We start from the raw sequence: 19,106 nt of genomic DNA, 5'->3' as shown, positions 1-19,106 counted from the left end.
GAGGTCTAGAGCGTGAGGAAGGGCTTCGGGGCCTGGCTGTGGTTGGCTGGCTGGTTAGTCACCTGAGGGAAGGAACCATCCTCATCTGGGCTTGACGCTGACTGAGAGGCCCTCACGGCTCCCCCTCCCCGCTCACCCCTGCCCCCCTCCCACCCCGACCCCCCAACCCGGCCCCGCCCAGCCCAGCCGGGGCACCCAGGCTCTGGACCATGTCCGGCGGACGGTCGGAGGGAAGCCGGACAGCCGAGGCTGTGGAGCGGAGCAGCTGCCGGGAGGGCTCCCCCGTGATCGAGCGCAGAAACCGCAGCGGCATCATCAGCGAGCCCCTCAGCAAGAGCCTTAAGAAGTCGCGCACGCTCTCCCAGTACACGCCGGCCTGCCCCGCCACCGCCAACGGACTCACGCACAACAGGGAGGCCAAGACCCACTCGGCCAAGCCCCCGCCGGCCCCCCAGCCTCAGCCCACCGTCTCCGCCTCAGCGCTGGCCGCCGCCAAGCTGGACCGGACCCTGGAGCAGGTCCTGGAGGGACAGAACGGCCTGCTGCACTTCGCCCAGGCAGCCGCACTGCTAAAGCGGGCCGGGATGGAGCACATGCTGCTCCCCGGGGGCATGGGGGTGGGCGTGGGCGGCGGGGGGGACGCCGGCTCGGGGGCCGGCGAGCTGGAGGGAGCGTCGGCCGCGGACGCCATAGGTGGGCCCGCGGACTTTCCCTACGGAGTGGGGGGCGGCTTCCCCTTCAACCCGGGGCTGTTCATCATGACTCCGGCCGGGGTGTTCTTGGCGGACAGCGCGCTGCACATGGCCGGCCTGGCCGAGTATCCGGCGCAGAGCGAGCTGGCCTCCGCCATCAGCTCCGGCAAGAAGAAGAGGAAACGCTGTGGGATGTGCCAGCCCTGCCGACGGAGGATTAACTGCGAGCAGTGCAGCAGCTGCCGGAACCGCAAGACGGGCCACCAGATCTGCAAGTTCCGCAAATGTGAGGAACTGAAAAAGAAGCCGTCTGCCGCCCTGGAGGTAAGAGGGAGCAGGGAGGGCTGGGAGATGGGGTTTTAGAGGGAACTGGGGGAGCTGGGAGATGGAGTTTGTCGGGTGCAGGGAGAGCTGGGAGATGGAGTTTTAGAGGGAGCTGGGAGAGCTGGGAGATGGAGTCTGTCGGGTGCAGGGAGAGCTGGGAGATGGAGTTTGTCGGGTGCAGGGAGAACTGGGAGATGGAGTTTTAGAGGGAGCTGGGAGAGCTGGGAGATGGAGTTTGTAGGGTGCAGGGAGAGCTAGGAGATGGAGTTTGAAGGGTGCAGGGAGAGCTGGGGGAGCTGGGAGATGGAGTTTGTCGGGTGCAGGGAGAGCTGGGAGATGGAGTTTGTAGGGTGCAGGGAGAGCTTGGAGATCACATACTCACAAAGGATCAGAGGTTCGTTGCAGGATGTGGCATCGATAGTTTGGTTTTGTTCTTGACCGTAGCGATTCACTTCCCAACTATGCCTGATGCGTGTGTATGCCTGTGTATGTGTTGTGTATGTGTTGTGTATGTGTTGTGTATGTGTGTGTATGTGTTTTGTATGTGGTGTGTATGTGTTGTGTATGTGGTGTGTATGTGGTGTGTATGTGTTGTGTATGTGGTGTGTATGTGTTGTGTATGTGTTGTGTATGTGTTGTGTATGTGTTGTGTATGTGTTGTGTAGATGCGTTGGTCTCTCTGTATCGAGAGCGTGAGGGCAACTCTGGAGTGGAGGGTTGTGGGGCGCGGGGGAGTGGGAGGGGCTTGTGGGGCGCGGGGGAGTGGGAGGGGCTTGTTGGCGGCGCCGGGCGCAGAGCTGGGGGGTGACAGGTGGTGGACAGAGGGGAGGGCGTGTGAGAGGCAGACAGGCAGCATGGGGTCTCTTTAATCTGTCCTCAGCACGCACTCAACGCCCCAGTACCCCCCCCCCCCCAGTACCCCACACGCAAAGCACTCGCCCCACCCTTAACCCGCGGTCGTAGAAGAAGCCGCCGGTCGTCTGAGCCGCAGGGCTGGCGTGGGGCAGTTGGTTTGGTTTCGCACGCTCGGCCAGCTGGGTATTATGGTCATGGGGGTATGTGTAGAGAGCACTTGGGGAGGGTGTCATTAATGTCACAGCACATTTTGTGCGGTGGCATGTGTGTGGCAGATCCTACCGTACGTATCTCTGTGCATGTGCTCTGCAGTTGTGACAGGATGTGCGTGTCTATGTGTGTGCATGGCTGCACAATATGTGTGCGTGTGTGTGTGTGTGTGTGTGTGTGTGTGTGTGTGTGTTAGCATGGTCCATCTGGCCATGGGGCTGTCATCTGGAGCACCAGGTGTCAGTGTGGCACAGGCGCCCCTCCCTCTAGCTGGCCTCCTCTCTGACCGCGCCACGCCCGTTTCGGACTAAACGGCCCCTCCAAACTTCTCGTCTGGGTCACCTTAGTGACTTCGAACTCAAACCCAAACAATCCTTGTCCTCTCCTGACCTCTGTTGAGTTTCCGCGGAGAAAGGTTTCAGCTGTTAGGGCACATTATTTCCCTCTAACAGTCATAGAATCAATACCATAAATCTCTGATAAACATCTCATAACAAATGAAATGACATAACACATTCATGACCTGTTTGTGGCAGCAGCACTTAGTCATGATAGATTGAGTCAGCTGATTTAGAGGACTCTCAATTGTCACAGTAGCTCAAGTAATATACAATGACTACTAGCATGGGAAAAGCCATTCATCTCTATTACACAGGGACATAAGAGGAAACTGTGCGCTTCTTCTAATTACACCTTGATCATCATGTGAATGATAGTAGCTCTTCTAATGTGTGTTCTTTATTTGGTCATATTGTCGTAACTGCAGTAGCAGCTCAAGCACGGTGATGGTGGGGCCCACTTAGTGTATAGAACAGTGAGTGGTCTGTGTGTAATCTAGCCATGTGTGTTCACTCAGATTATCAACATACTGCTCTTCATTATTTGTTTATTATCGGAGTGATAGTGTTGACGGATGATTTCACAGTTGTACTCTCAAAAATATGATGACTTGTCTTCAGTAATTGTTTCATTATCATTTTTCAGTAATTACAGTGTTCTATTACAGTAACACACAGAGGAAACAAGTCGGATAAGAACTTGACCTTTAAACTCACTGATTGTTTGGCTCTGTTATCAATAGTAAATTATATATTAGTCCCCATCTGTATCATGTATTAACTGATTGATATATTGGTTTATTTTACATGCTGTGAATCTGATACAATAATACAATTTGAAATGATAAATGTTTGATGTCTACATCGTAGTTGCTATGCTACCAGTCATTCCCCTCATGAGAATATACATAAGAACAGTCCGCAGGGGGGCTCATTACTCTTTACAAATGATATCTACCTGCTTCATATTTATATTAAAAAGTTCCCATCATTACTGTTTGTTTTCCCACTCATAGCAGAGACAGAGGCTGACCACTTCTCACATATTCTCATTTCCAGTAGCAGTCCAATAAAGATGTTAATGGCTGCTTTATGAGGTCAACTATACTTGATCATTGTGTTCCGATCAGAGACTAGACTAGACGATCGTTGTGTGTTTGTGTGAGTGTTTTTGTTATTGCTAGCTGTTGGAGAGGGTTCTTAGCATGGACAGTAGCTGATGACATAGCAGCTGCTCAGCAGATCAGAATGAGATGAAGTCAAGTGGATAGATTTGTGAAGACCAGTGTGAGACGTCGCTACACTACTGCAGGCTACGAGCTCAGATGATGCAAACGTTAAGTAGCCAACCAACACGTATCTATCTAGTCTTTTATTAGTCTGCCTCTAGAAGAACACACATTCCAGACAAAGCTGACGCTCTCTCTGTTGTCCTCGGTAGCGTTCTGGGCGAACTGGGGCATCATGAGCGGCTAAACCTTGGCTCCCACCCTCCTCCCGTCTGGCTACGGATGTGGGGAGTTGGGCCAGGATGACCAGCGCCACCAGGTCAGCACCTGGGCCTGAGGGGAAGGACATCATGGCTGGACAGCCTGCCAGAGTCATCCGGTGCTGGGAGCTCCAGACTGGCAGGCAGGCAGGCAGACAGACAGACAGACAGACAGACAGACAGACAGGCAGGCAGACAGACAGACAGACAGACAGACAGACAGACAGGCAGACAGACAGACAGACAGACAGACAGACAGACGGGCGGACGGACGGACGGACGGACGGACGGACGGACGGACAGGCAGACAGACAGACAGACAGACAGGCAGACAGGCAGACAGACAGACAGACAGACAGACAGACAGACAGACAGGCAGGCAGACAGGCAGACAGACAGACAGACAGACAGACAGACAGACAGACAGACAGACAGACAGACAGACAGACAGACAGACAGACAGACAGACAGACAAGCAGGCAGGCAGGCAGACAGACAGATTAGCCCAGTGGAAACAAACCCAGAGAGTAACATCTCTCATACACCAAGCGGTGCTAGGGTGCTAATGGACGAGGATCACATAGGCAAAATGGTGGATACCTGTTAGCCATGGTGGTTAGAGTGTTTGGTGTGTGTGTGTGTTTGTTTGTTGTATTATGGTATGTCTAATGCCCTCAGTGGTTCTTTTGACGACCGTTGTCTTTGCATACATTTTGATTCTGGGTGTGTCTTTCCACATGTATATGTGTATTTGTGTGTGTGTGTGTGTGTGTGTGTGTTTGTGCTAGTTCCTATCTCTGTGTGAGCCTGTGTATCTGTGCATACGTGCTCTGACGACGTTGAAGGTTTCCGTCGAAGCCCCTCGGCAGCCCAGAGGAGCGTGGAAACGGCGAGCGAGGGGGGCGGGGTGTGGGCGGAGGCCTGCGCCACCTCACACCTCCCTGGCTGGAGATGTCTGCATTTATTTTGGGAGTACGACGCACGTTTTAACGCAGCCTTGGAAGGAACGGTCCGTTTGTGACTCACGTACGAAGGCTCTTCCCCTGTGGTCTCCGTGTCTCTGCTGCCTGCCCTGTCTCTCTCTGAGAGAGCTGTCCAGTTTAACCACTTAATAATGTGGGAAATGATGTATCTGTTAGTGTTAGGATCAGTGTGTGTGTATGTGTGTATCTGTGCTCTTATCAAGACTGTGGTTTGTAAAGCACCCTCCAAGTTTGTTTTGTATTTGTGTGTGTGTGTGTGTGTGTGTTTCAGGTCCTCTCTCTGTCCCTGCACTTGTGTGTGTTTACCAATGACCACATGTCTGTGCTCATATGCTCCAGTCTAGCTAGATTATAGACCCCAGCATCGTCTATACAGAGTCCATATCGGCTACATGTTGTCCAAAGTGGTCACGTGACCAGTAGCAGGCATGTAAACATGGAGGCAGAGTATTCCCTGAATCGTGTGCTCCTCCTCTCCCTTCCTCCCTCCCTCCCTCTCTCCCTCCCTTCCTCCCTCCCTCTCTCCCTCTCTCCCTCTCTCTCTCCCTCCCTCCCTCCCTCTCTCTCTCCCTCCCTCTTTTCCTCTCTGGCTCTCTGTCTCAGACACCAAACACCAGGCAGGACAGCAGACGGACACAGAGACACACAGGCATGCAGACTGACATTGAGACACACATCACTGTCGGCAGACTGCCAGGCAGACTAGAGCAACTAGTGGGAGTAGGCAGACAGACAGACAGACAGACAGACAGACAGGTAAGCAGAGAAGTGGACAGGCAGACAGACAGACAGACAGACAGACAGACAGACAGACAGACAGACAGACAGACAGACAGACAGACAGGTATATTTTCATGCGCAAGGCAGCAGCAGCGTTCCAAACCCCTCCTGCACCTCTGAGAGGAGGAGGCGGGTGACATCAGAGTCTAAATCAGGCGCTGAGCGCTGCAGGGTCAGGGTGAGAGGGTTCCTGTGACAGGGGGCTCCGACGTTGTCCAGGGGCAAATGATTGATGAGGGGCATTTAGGCCGTCACTCCCAGCAGACCGTCCCCTCCGCACGCCGGTCACGGGACGGCGGACGCCACCAAACGCACGGCCCCCGCCATGACAGGCCAGATGAGCCGTAGACACACAACCCAGAACCACTGGCCTTGGATTGGACGTGTCGGCACGCTCCCGGCCGACGAAGCGTCCATGTGTCCAGTACGGTTAACAGCGCTGTAACATATTCATAGTAAAATCAATAAGCAGGGATTAGGATGCGGAACACGGAAATTGATCCTCGAAACGGATGCTGACCTTGGGAAACTCCATCCCCTTTTAACAAGCCCCGGTCAGTTGGACAATAGACGTCACAGGTGTTGAATCAGAGGTCATTGAAAAGGTCGAAGGTCAGTTTCTCGTGAGAAAGCCAGGGAGTTGTAAGTTTCTTTGGTTTCCTGAGTGACCGAGTTGAAAGGTAAAAGGTCATATGGCCTTTGTACCACCTTGACCTCTTGGCTTCTTTTTAGTGTCCGTCAGTAAGGGTATTCTGTCCATCCTATAAATAATGTATTTTGTTGCTGTTATGTCAGTTTAGGCTTACAGAAATATGGATTTGAATGATATTGAATGCATAGTCCATGTTTCATTTTTTTGCACTGCATGTGTATGTGTTCAATATTATTCAATGAAAGCTTACGTGTGTGTGAGTGTGTGTGTGTGTGTGTGTGTGTGACAGAATGAGGGTGAGGTGAAGTCTTGCTGGTCAGGACCACACCTGGGTACAAACTATTTGAAATCTTTTCAATTACTTTACCGTTTGCGTGGGTCTGCCTGTAGTATCAGGTGGGCGGGGCTTGTCTTTCTTGGATCAACCAATTGGCTATGTCTAGACAAGAGCACTTAAGCACAGATAATACTGTAAGTAGTTTTGAGGATTTAAAATTATACAGGTGTGTGAGTCAGTGTCTGTGAAGTGTGTTTGCATGTATATATAGTATGTATATTTTTGTATGATTGAAGATAGATTTTAAGGTGTGTCAGCAGACCTAGCATCTTTTACAAATCTTTTTTTTTTACTGGTATCCTGAGTGTGTCTATTTTTTGTCTTTTCTGTGTCGGTGTAGTTGTTGTCTGGTTGTGATTTTGTGGGTGTAGTTGTTGTCTGGTTGTGATTTTGTGGGTGTAGTTGTTGTCTGGTTGTGATTTTGTGGGTGTAGTTGTTGTCTGGTTGTGATTTTGTGGGTGTAGTTGTTGTCTGGTTGTGATTTTGTGGGTGTAGTTGTTGTCTGGTTGTGATTTTGTGGGTGTAGTTCTTGTCTGGTTGTGATTTTGTGCGTGAGTGCTGGCTATGGGAACGGTGTGAGAGTGTGTGTATAATAACATGGGGTTGGTTAACTTGTGTGTGTGAAGGTGTGTGACTGCGCGTGAATAAGCGCAAGCGCGTCCGTGCGTGTGCGTTAGCGCGTCTGAGCGTGTGCGAGAGCGCACGTGGGCGTGCTGAGTGCTCGCCGAGCTGTTCCTGACTCACTCCGGGCGCCGCTGGGTAACGGCGAACTCCTCTGCCGCAGTTGGGCTTCGCTGTTTTTCACCATGGCGTCGAACTCCAGCCCCCCCCCCAGCCCCTGCCCCCCCTCCCCCTGTGACCAGGCCCCCGGTGGTCCCGTCTCGTGACCGGGCTAGCGAGCCGCCGATGGGCCGGCAGACAGGCGGCCTCTCCGGCATCCCCGCCCCCCCCCTCTCCGGCCTCACTGCCCCCCCCCCCCATCTCCGGCTTCACGGCCATCTGAATGTGCCCCCCCCCGCCAGATCGGTCCCTGCGAGGGAGAGAGAGAGAGAGACCGGGGGAACAGAGAGAGCAGTGTCACCAGAGAGAGAGCGGCGCTGCGCTGGGAGGGACGGGACTGCGTGGTGACTAAATAATACATGCAGCATATCGGGTTTCACATGGAGCCAGCCGGGGGGGGGGGGGGGGACAACAGGGGGGAGAGGTGAGGGAGGGGAGGGGGAGAGGGGGAGGAGGGAGGAGGGAGGAGGGAGGGGAGGGGGAGGGGGAGAGGGGGAGGAGGGAGGAGGGAGGGGAGGGGGAGGTGAGGGAGGAGGGAGGGGATGGAGGGGGAGGAGAGGGAGGGGAGGAGAGGGAGGAGGGAGGTGAGGGAGGAGGGAGGGGAGGGAGGGTTGAGGAGAGGGAGGAGGGAGGAGAGGGAGGGTTGAGGAGAGGGAGGAGGGAGGAGAGGGAGGAGGGAGGTGAGGGAGGAGAGGGAGGTGAGGGAGGAGGGAGGAGGGAGGAGGGAGGGGAGGGAGGTGAGGGAGGAGGGAGGGGAGGGAGGGGAGGGAGGGGAGGGAGGAGAGGGAGGAGGGAGGAGAGGGAGGTGAGGGAGGTGAGGGAGGTGAGGGAGGAGGGAGGAGGGAGGAGAGGGAGGAGGGAGGTGAGGGAGGTGAGGGAGGTGAGGGAGGAGGGAGGAGGGAGGAGAGGGAGGAGGGAGGTGAGGGAGGAGGGAGGAGAGGGAGGTGAGGGAGGAGAGGGAGGAGAGGGAGGAGGGAGGTGAGGGATGAGGGAGGTGAGGGAGGTGAGGGAGGAGGGAGGGGAGGGAGGAGAGGGAGGAGGGAGGAGGGAGGAGGGAGGAGGGAGGTGAGGGAGGTGAGGGAGGAGGGAGGGGAGGGAGGGAGGAGAGGGAGGAGGGAGGAGAGGGAGGTGAGGGAGGTGAGGGAGGAGGGAGGTGAGGGAGGTGAGGGAGGAGAGGGAGGAGGGAGGAGAGGGAGGTGAGGGAGGTGAGGGAGGAGGGAGGAGAGGGAGGTGAGGGAGGAGGGAGGGGAGGGAGGGGAGGGAGGGGAGGGAGGTGAGGGAGGAGGGAGGAGAGGGAGGTGAGGGAGGAGAGGGAGGAGGGAGGTGAGGGATGAGGGAGGTGAGGGAGGTGAGGGAGGAGGGAGGGGAGGGAGGAGAGGGAGGTGAGGGAGGAGGGAGGGGAGGGAGGGGAGGGAGGAGAGGGAGGTGAGGGATGCAGTGATTTCACTGATACTGCCCGCTCTGGAGTGAAAGAGCAGTAGAGCAGAAGAGAACATGAGAGGATGGTTCTGGTGTTGTTGTGTGTTTACATGAGTCTTTAAAGAGAATTATGTTCCATGATCATGTTATTCTCAATCCATCAAATCATTAGCCTGTGATGGAATAGGACAGGTGCCAGGGCTGTATTTTATGTCAGTTTAAATGTGAATAATGATGAATGGTCTTACGGAAGCTGTATCCACTAACCTCCTCTCTCTCTCTCTCTCTCTCTCTCTCTCTCTCTCTCTCCCTCTCTCTCTTTCTCTCTCTCTCTCTCTCTCTCTCTCTCTCCCTCTCTCACTCTCTCTCTCTCTCTCTCCAAGAAGGTGATGCTTCCTACAGGAGCAGCGTTCAGGTGGTTCCAGTAGGACTGACCCTCCTCCTCTTCGTCCTCCTCTTCCTCCTCTTCCTCCACCCCTTACCCAAAGCTCTGTGATCAAGTGCAATGCCAACATACGCTTGGATTGTCTCGGACACGGACACTGGCTGACAAGCAAACAACAACAAATAAAAAGATAGAAAAAAAAACAAAACAGAAATTATACAAAATAATCAATCGAGTAATGGATGCACCTACTTATTCCTTGAACCAAAAATTAAACATAAAGAAAAAAATCTATGGCAACTTTCATTCCCTTTTATATGTTTCCATTTTGGTACCTTTGGTCCTTTTTCCAGCAGGATTTTTCTGTCGTTAGACATGGAACTGGTCATTGCCAAACAGAAATGATGGACTGAGGTGGACAATCAACTAATTTCTGTGTTTGGTGTCAATGTTGTTCACGTGTGGAAAGATACAGTGCTTGTGTAGAGAATGTAAATTTACGGCTATATTTTAAACTAGTGGCTAATGGCACTATTGTAATTTAGCACCATCGTTCTTACTTAAACACTTGTCTATTTTATGATTTTTTCCCTTTTTTTTTTTTTAAATATAATTTGGAAACGGATCAATGGTTCAACTTTGAAATAGCAAAGAAAATGTTTCAAAATATGAAAACCCATGTTTGTGATTGGAAGGAGAATGAAAAGGAACCTGGCGTTGGGCTTGACCCCCTGGGCCCTCTGGGAGGGTGGGCTTGACCCCCTGGGCCCTCTGGGAGGGTGGGCTTGACCCCCTGGGCCCTCTGGGAGGGTGGGAATGTTGCCAACCATGCAGGTGTCCCTCAACAATATTCCCAAGCGTTTTATTTTGTGAAACTGGCAGCCTTATGTTACTTTGGCCCATGTGAGCATAGGTGCCCCCCCAGCTCAGAGGGCTATAGCACTACAGGAGAAGCACTTGCTCTGAGTCCACCCATTTGAACGCACTGAATACAAGATTACTATTTTTTTTTTTTACTTTTTTTTTTTTTAAATCTTTTTTTGTTTTTGTTTTGTTTTTCATTACGTTGCTGGTAGCTACATCTTTTAAAAACAACAGCGATGTTTGTATTCATTTAGAAAATTGGACTGGTTTTGTGAATAAAAACGAATGCATGTATTTGTGTCAAAATTCACAGTTCTGATGTTTCTCTATTTGTCTATTTGTGTTTTCTCTCACACATCTGATCTGACTCAATACTTCAGTATAAAATATCTGAAAGTCTTACAAATTTACTCCCGTTTAATATCATTGGATAAAATGATCATTCTGAGGCAAGAAGAGGAAGTGATTAAAGCAGAAACAGAAAGTGGTGTGACCTCTCTTGCTCTGGGGCTTCATTCAGACGGTTCATCTCAGTAGTAGCCTGTAGACAGCCTGTACAGACAGCATGTAACAGTACCCAGCCCTGCTTTGATAAGATATCAGCAGACTAGCAGCTGATAATGTGTTGATAGTCAGAGTGTCTCTACTACCGTGACCTCTCCAGTGTGGCCTGATGTAAACTTGGGATGTTGAAGCGGAACCTAAGCAAATTATACATCGTTATAAGGAGAAGACTATGGTGCAGAAGGCGCAGTCACAAAATGTACTGTATGGAGGCCCTCTTCAAATCCTTTCAAATGTCACTGTCTCCACCCCCCTGCTACCATATGACATTTACAGGTAAAAAGAAACACAATTAGACAGTGATGAATAATTGATGATTGCTCAATAATGCTGATGAAGAGCTTTGTCTTCAAAGCCTTGACCGAGTGGATTGGGACGAAGCAACGGAGAACGTTTGGTAAAGACGGGTGTCAGGTTCGCTCTGTTCCCTGGTGTGTGTGTGTTGCAGGTGTGTGTGCGTGTGTGTGTGTGTGTGAAGGTACCTATAGAGGAGAAAGCGACACAGCAGCACTTCATAGCAACCCTCACGGAATTCCTAATCACAGCGCGTGTGTGTGTGAGTGTGTGTGTGTGTGTGTGTGTGTGTGTGTGTGTCTTGGGCCCCTTCGTAGCTAGACACTGGTCATTAAGCCAGAAGAATGTCTTGTGACATACCCACAAATGCTTTGCTTTAAGCTGAAACTAACATTGTGGAGCCTCTCGTTAGAACAGACGAGGCACAGATCCAATCTTTTACTACCGACAATACACAACACAATACAACACACAATACAACACACAATACAATAAACAATACAACACACAATACAATACACAATACAATACACAATACTCGTGCTTAGACCCCTTATGAGACCCCCAATGTAAAGAGCGGTGTTAGTGTGAACCAAACAGGTAAGACTCGGCTCCCAGTGGACCGGGAGAACGGAGGAAGAACACTAGGAAATGGGGGGGGGGGGTTGAATTTCCAAATCCTGTGAAATAATGAAACTGCCGCTGCCCTGCTCCACAGTCCCAGACCCTGCTAGTCCAGATATTAGGAGATAGAGGGACGAGGATGCAGCTTTCTACTGCGGTCATTACAGGGACTTTCTTTCTAATTAGTGAGTATCCGTGGAGTAGACAGAAGGGAGGGAGAGAGGGAGAGAGGGAGGGAGAGAGGGAGAGGAGGGAGGGAGGGAGGGAGAGGGAGGGAGGGAGGGCGGGCGGGAGGCCCTGTGTGGCGGGCTTGTGTGTGTGCGTTGTAGCGAGGCAGCTTGGCGAGCCGAGGGTTGGAGAGTGTGTATTCCAGCTCCCCCCTGGTGACAGCGCTGGGCTGGTGCCATCGCCACGGCGCTGGAGGGGGAGGTGAGGAGGGGAGGGGGGCTGAGGCCCCTGCATTATTAATGTGCGCCGTGGCGTCCTCGCCTCCACTGCGCCTGCCGCACAACTCACTGGCCAACCTGCCATCAGAGCTGGGGGCCGGGGGAGGGAGGGGGGGGATAAAGAAAGAGAGGAGGGAGAGAGAGAGAGAGAGAGAGAGAGAGGGGGGGGGGCGAGCATGATTGTGTGTGTGTGTGTGTGTGTGTGTTGTGTGTGCCTGTGTGCAAGGTGCATGAATTTGTGTGTGGTGTGTGTGTTGTGTGTGTGCATACGTGTGTGTGTGTTGTGTGTTTGTGTGTGCGTGCGTGCGTGTGTGTGTGTAGGATGAGGAATGGAGGTAGGATGGACTGGTCTTTTCTGTTCTCTCCCTCGGTATGAGCAGAGCAGTGAGCAGAGAACCACCAGGTTCCACCCAGAGAACCGAACCACCGACGGCCCAGTCTGGGCGGGGTCAGACCTGAATGCGGCTCTTGACTGCTGAGGTGTGGTAACCGGGGGGGGGTGGGGGGGGGGTGGTCAGGTGGTGTGTGTGTGTGTGTGTGTCAGAGGGGTGTTAGGGAGGGTGAGCGGTCCGTCACAGTGGGAGAATCCTGGAATCTTATCACCGCCTCGCAGACAGACACTGAGCCGCACTGATCTGCTCAACCTCTTGGCCGGCAGACGGGCCCTTCCCCCCCTAACAGGCAGGCCTGCCTCCACCCCTATCCGCCCCCTCCACCCTCGTCCACCCCCACCCAAACAGCCCGGGCCCCCTCCACACCCTCCATAACCTCCACCCTCACCATCCCCTCCACCCCCTCCACCCCTATCCGCCCCCTCCACCCCTATCCGTCCCCTCCACGTTCGTCCACCCGCACCCAAACAGGCCGGCCTCCTCCACCCCCCCACCCCCTCCACCCTCCACCCCCCCCATCCCCTCCATCTCCTCCACCCCCCCATCTCCTCCACCCCCCCATCCCCTCCACCCTCGCCATCCCCAGCGGCTGGTGAGTAACTGACTGTTCAGTACGATCTCATGGACTGGGATAGAAGAGCTATAGAGCACGGTGGTTCAAACTTGGCCGGTCCTCCGGTCTTAGTCACCGGTTGGCGCTGCCCTGGTCACCAGGAAGTCCATCATTCTACTGTCTAAATTGGGATGTTATGATGACTAGCCTGCACCCACTAACCTTGTTTAATGAAACATGCAATGGTCACTGGTTCTGGGGTATGCCAGATTCCCAGCCAAATGAAACACACAAATGCCACACACACACACACACACACACACACGCACACACACGCACACACACACGCACACACGCGCGCACGCACACACACACACACACACACACACACACACACACACACACACACACACACACACACACACACACACACACACACACACACACACACACACCTCAATCACCACCCAAGGGTCCAGTGTTTTTGTGTGTGAAGGTAAACAGTGGATGAGGTGCTGCTGGCTGCTAAGACACTATAGACAACACACCACAACGCACACAATACACACTTTGACACACACACGAGGCCATGCTGCTGCTTGATCCTGCTACAGCGCTGAACAGGCTCATACGGACAAGATTAACTGGGGGAAAGTGACAGTTAAGTCATAGCCCTCTCCAAAAACACTACTCCGCTCTTGACTGTAGCTCTCACTCAGAGTCTGGTTGTATTTGGACTTCGTATAGGATGCACTTTACTTTAACTTTACTGTTAAACAGTTTGGCTTGGTCCTGGTGAATAGTCTACCGGTCAAGTATCAGTTTAGAATGGGTTGACACAAATTTACAGGTCAAACCAGAGCTAAGTTTACCATAATACCATAGTTTACCATAGCTAGTTCTGACTCTGGACACCAACTAAATACGGTATCTATAGTATTTATAGTATTTAGTTGATAGATAGATAGATAGATAGATAGATAGATAGATAGATAGATAGATAGATAGATAGATAGATAGATAGATAGATAGATAGATAGATAGATAGATAGATAGATAGATAGATAGATAGATACTTTAATAATCTGATGGCAGGTCTGAACCACTCAGTAGTGCACCTGGGTGGGAGGAGCCTGTGGCTGAAGGTACTCCCCATCTGCCACAGCTCATCATAGGGAGGGTTCCAGGATGGACTTCAGTTTGTCCCTCATCCTCCTCTCACGACAGAGCTGACCCTCCTCACCAGCTTGTTCAGCTTGTTTGACTCCCCAGACGTGATGTTGCCTCCCCAGCAGGCCATGGCAAAGAACAGTGTGCTGCTACAACAGACTGGTAGAACATCCTCAGCAGCCTGCTACACACATCAAAGGACCTGAGCCTCCTGAGGAAGAACAGTCAGCTCTGTCCTTTCCTGTAGAGGGCCTCAGTGTTGACAGTCCAGTCCAGTTTGTTGGTCAGGTGCACTCCCAGGAACTTGTAAGACTCCACCATCTCAACTTCCTCCCCCTGGATGGTGATGGAGGTTGAAGGCCTCTTGTTCCTTCTGAAGTCTACCACCAGTTCCTTGGTCTTGCTGATGTTGAGTTGGAGCTGGTTCTCCTCAGACCATTCAACGAATCTCCTGACATCCCTGTACTCCTCCTCATCGTCTGCCCTGATGCAGCCCACAATAGAGTCGTCGTCTGAGACCTTCTGGATGTGACGCACTCCAGAGTTGTGGCTGAAGTCGGAGGTGTAGAGGGTGAACAGGAAAGGTGACAGGACGCTTCCTTGGGGGGAGCCCGTGTTGTTTATCACCACATCGGACAGGCAGCCCTGCAGACGGATGTACTGTGAAGAAGAATTCCGATTCTGATTCTGTGGGCTGCCTGAGTGTGATCACTGGTACTGGAGATCCAGGCCAGGGTGTCGTGGTCAACCCGCATGGCTGGGAGCTTTTCTGCGAGCCAGAGGGGCCGGATAGTGTTGAAAGCACTGGAAAAGTCAAAGAACACGACTCTTACAGAACCTCCTGGCCCCTCCAGGTGTGAGTAGGCTCTGTGGAGTAGATGATGGCGTCGTCCACGCTGATTCGGGTCTGGTACACAAACTGCGGGGGGTCCAGTAAGTCGCTCTCCACGGGCCTCAGGTGCTGCAGAACCAGTCTCTCGAAGACCTTCATGACATGAGACGTCAGTGCCACTGGCCTGTAGATATTGAGGACCCTGGGATGAGATTTTTTGGGCACTGGAACGATGGAGGAGGTCTTCCACAGCACTGGCACCTTCTTCAGTGTCAGGGAAAGGTTGAATAAGCGTTGGAACGCGCCAGCTAGCTGCCCCACTCTCCTTCAGCACCCTGGGGCTGAATCTATCTGGGCCAGAGGTCTTGGTCACGCCCTACCTGCTCTCTGAGATGAATGGTCTGGTGGGGGTAAGGGGTTTAGGGGGGGGGCAGGGGTGGAGGCGTTGGACTGCATTCTATACTTGCCGGGGTGGGGGTGGGGGTGGCAGCGTCAAACCTGTTGAAAAACTGGTTTAGCTCATTAGCACGTTCTTGACCCCCCCCCCCCCCCCCATACACACACCACACACACACACACACACACACAGACACACACACACACACACACACACACACACACACACACACACACACAGCTGGGCCTGAAGGACTCTTCATCCCCTCCCACATGTCCTTGGGGCTGCTTAGCTCAAGTTTACCCTCCACCTTCCCTCTGTATTTTTTTGGGGTCTTACTCAGCTCCCTCTTCAGTTCCTTCTGGACTGACCTAGCCTCCTCTCTGTCCTTCACCTTTCTCCTGTTGAGCAGGGCTTTAATGTCCTTACTAATCCAAGGTTTGTTGTTGGAGAGGCAGCGTACCTTTTTGGTGGGTATGACGCGTTCCTTGCAGTAGCAGAGATTGTCCACATCCTCCTTGTAGTCCTCTGTGGACAGGTCCCAGGCCCCAGTCCGTGGACTGGAGACAGTCCTGTAGGTTATCCACAGCCCCTCTCGTCCACACCTCCACAGCCCTGCAGGTAGGCGGCTGCCGCCTAGCAAGAGGCGTGTACCTGGGGACTTGATGAATCAAGTCGTGGTCGGATCTGCCGAGATGGGGGAGGGGGGTGGAGCTGTGTTCCTCCTACACGTTTGCATACAGTAAGTCCAGGGTCTTATTCTCTCTGGTGCTGCATGCCACACACTGAGTGAAGTCAGTCAGTGTTTTGGAGAAGGAGACATGGTTGAAGTCTTATTATGAGCCTTATGAGGAAACTTTACCCTAGTTTACCATAATACTCAGAATACTGTGCTTTTGGAAGTATAACGTTGATCTTTCATTCTCCATGAGACACGCTAGTCATTGAGGTAAGGATATGTACAGTAGGCAACCATGTCATATCATCACTGATATTTCTAACTTGTATTTGAGGTGATTTCAGCATGTCCTCTCAGGGCAGCACAATGCATCCCCATTCTTCTTCAGCTTAACATAGTGTATTGATAACCGATAAATCACCCTCAAATGTACCGTGGTCACATATCACCAGAGTGATGCATCCAAGAGTGATGTGATTATCAAATCTATAGGCTACCTACAGCATAACAGGGAAAGTATATTTCCTTCTGAAAGAAGAGCATGAAAAACATACTGTAAGTATATTTACACTACAAGCCTATTCAATCAAACCAAGTATCAATTAAGCAATGGAGGCGCATCCACCCACCCACGTAAACACACACATTACAGACACAGAGCTAAAGATATTGTTTAAGATTCATTCACCGCTACATAACGTACAACGGTATACACGTCAACAGTCTTGCGGACACACATGCACGCATGCACACACACACACACACACACAGGGACACATGGAAACAGATTAAGCCCAAATCAATGTCTGGGGCTGGAATGGGAGAGAGATTTCACCCGGGGTTCTCGTTAAGGCCTGACGCAGGCGTCCGTGGCTCGGGGGAGGGGGTTATTACCGGGGTGATGGTTGATAAGACGCTCGCTCCTCCGCGCCGCGTCCCGTGGGACAGATGCATCGCGCAGCCATGGTAACCGTAAGGATAGGTGTTATGCTATAATTGGGCCAGCGCTTTTAACAGCACAGCCACGCGGGCCAGGTACGCGCTACGCCAGCGTCTTCAAATTAGAAATTATGGTTCAGCGGAGAAGGGATGTGGGGGGGGCGCGCGGGGGGGGGGGGGGGACTTTCACCTTCCCCTTCCTGGGCTCTCCTTTTCTACAGCACAGGGACGCATAGTATGTTTCGGATTCAACGGTAGCCTACTATACCGAGAATATAAAAACACAAAAGGTGAAGGGTTTAAATACAGCAAAAAAATCGGACACTGAGGTCTTAAATGAGCATGCCGCTTTTTTTTAAATGACCGTAAGCACACAGAAGTATAAATAAAAATAAAGCACAATTGTGACGGACGCAATCGTGACGTAATCTAGTTCGTTCTTGAGGGCGAGACACATCTGAACGCCATTTTCCTTTTGGAGTTCTTCCCTCTTGAAGTGGACTTGTTTACGTGCTTGTTTACGCTCTTATTCCAGACCAACCGATGAACGTCTCTCCCTGGACAGATAGGTGAACGTCTCTCCCTGGACAGATAGGTGAACGTCTCTCCCTGGACAGATAGGTGAACGTCTCTCCCTGGACAGATAGGTAGAACACGGGAGGGAGAGAGGAGGAGGAGGAGAGAGGAGAGGACAGCATCTCTCTGCTCACTCCTGGCTCCGCGGTTGATTACGATCAATTTCCCTGGTATCGACGCCCCTATGGCCCTGAGCTACACTCCCTCCTGCATTTTGCATGGAACGTGCTTTGTGTACCATGACACATCCAGCACACCATTCACCACACCTTCCCCTGCCCCTGGCTCTGCCCCACCCACCCCAACAAACAGTCCCCCCGTCCTGGCCTTGAGGAGCCTCAGCCATGGGGCCGCCTGCTCTGTCTGCCCCCCCCCGGACACCGGGAGGTCCAATCAGAGGCTGGGGGGGGGGGGAGTCATCTATGATGAGAGAGAGTCATCTATGATGATCTGTCTCACCTGATATGACTTCTGGAAACATTTCTGTGTTGATATAAGTTTTAATAATGTATACTGCAGTGAGAAAGAGTGTGTGTGTGTGTGTGTGTGTGTGAGAGAGAGAGAGTCTCCAAGGAAAGCTTTGAATCACTCTTTCTCTGAGATTAAGCACGGTGCAGAGATGGTGAGACCAGGGGAGGTGGTGAGACCAGGAGAGATGGTGAGACCAGGGTCTGGATGTGGCTGGTTGTGATGAGGTGGACAGAGGGAGACGAGAAAAGGAATAAGCAGGTGCGTGTGTGTGTGTGTGTGTGTGTGTGTGTGTGTGTGTGTGTGTGAGACCGTACCCCCTCCTGCAGGGGCGAGGGTGCACCCCGCATCTTCTATCTCTGCACTCTTGGCAGGCTGGATCTGAATTAATTGCATCTCCGTGAGGGAGACGGAGAGAGAGAACGGAAGAAGGGAGGAGAGGAGGGAGAGACTGAGACGGAGAGAGAGAACCAGGGGAAAGGAGGGAGAGAAGGAGAGAGGACTGAGAAACATAAAGGGACAGAAGGAGAGAGAGAGAGAGGGAGAGAGAGAGGGGGAACGAGGGACCGAGGGAGGAAGGGAGAGAGAGAGAGAGAGAGAGAGAGGGTGAGTCTCTGCTGGGCTGGTCTTGCTACGGGGGGAATCATTTAAAATTCTGCCTCCCATGTGGCTCCTGGTTTCCAGTTTAATGACCCCCCTCCCCTCCCTCCCTCCCCCCCTCCCTCGCCCCAGACTTTCCTGTGCTCAGAGCCGCTAGCTCCGTTTCCTCCTTCTCTGGTCCTCACATCTCCATTGTCTTCAGAGAGCAAGCCACCCCCCCCTTCCCCCCCAAGCCCCCCCACCCCCCCCCACCGCCCCCACAGCCTTCCACCACCACCAGCGACTCTACGGATCTCTGCCGCAGTTCCGAGTTCCACCCTGCTCACCAATTATCAGCTCTACAGCCACCGCCCCTCCCCCCACACCTGCCCAGCCCCAACCCCCCCCGACCCCCCACACCTGCCCAACCCCAACCCCCCCCCCCCCCCCCTCCCCGGGAGCACGACCGCTGCACCTGTTGACAA

General features: G+C 52.7%; 1 protein-coding gene across 1 annotated transcript; it reads left to right on the top strand.

Moving 5' to 3' along the window:
* Positions 1-209: 209 nt before the first annotated feature.
* cxxc5a (CXXC finger protein 5a) lies at positions 210-9,287 on the top strand (the record flags this gene model as incomplete). The annotated part of the gene is made up of 2 exons (XM_084449933.1): positions 210-1,016; positions 9,243-9,287. 2 exons carry the CDS (start codon positions 210-212, stop codon positions 9,285-9,287), a joined length of 852 nt encoding a protein of 283 aa, XP_084306059.1.
* Positions 9,288-19,106: the final 9,819 nt, after the last annotated feature.

This window comes from Borostomias antarcticus, assembly GCF_949987555.1.
Source record: "Borostomias antarcticus genome assembly, chromosome: 15".
Classification (NCBI taxonomy): domain Eukaryota; kingdom Metazoa; phylum Chordata; class Actinopteri; order Stomiiformes; family Stomiidae; genus Borostomias; species Borostomias antarcticus.
The sequence above is the reverse complement of the archived record's forward strand: the minus strand, read 5'-3'. Positions and strand labels throughout refer to the sequence as shown.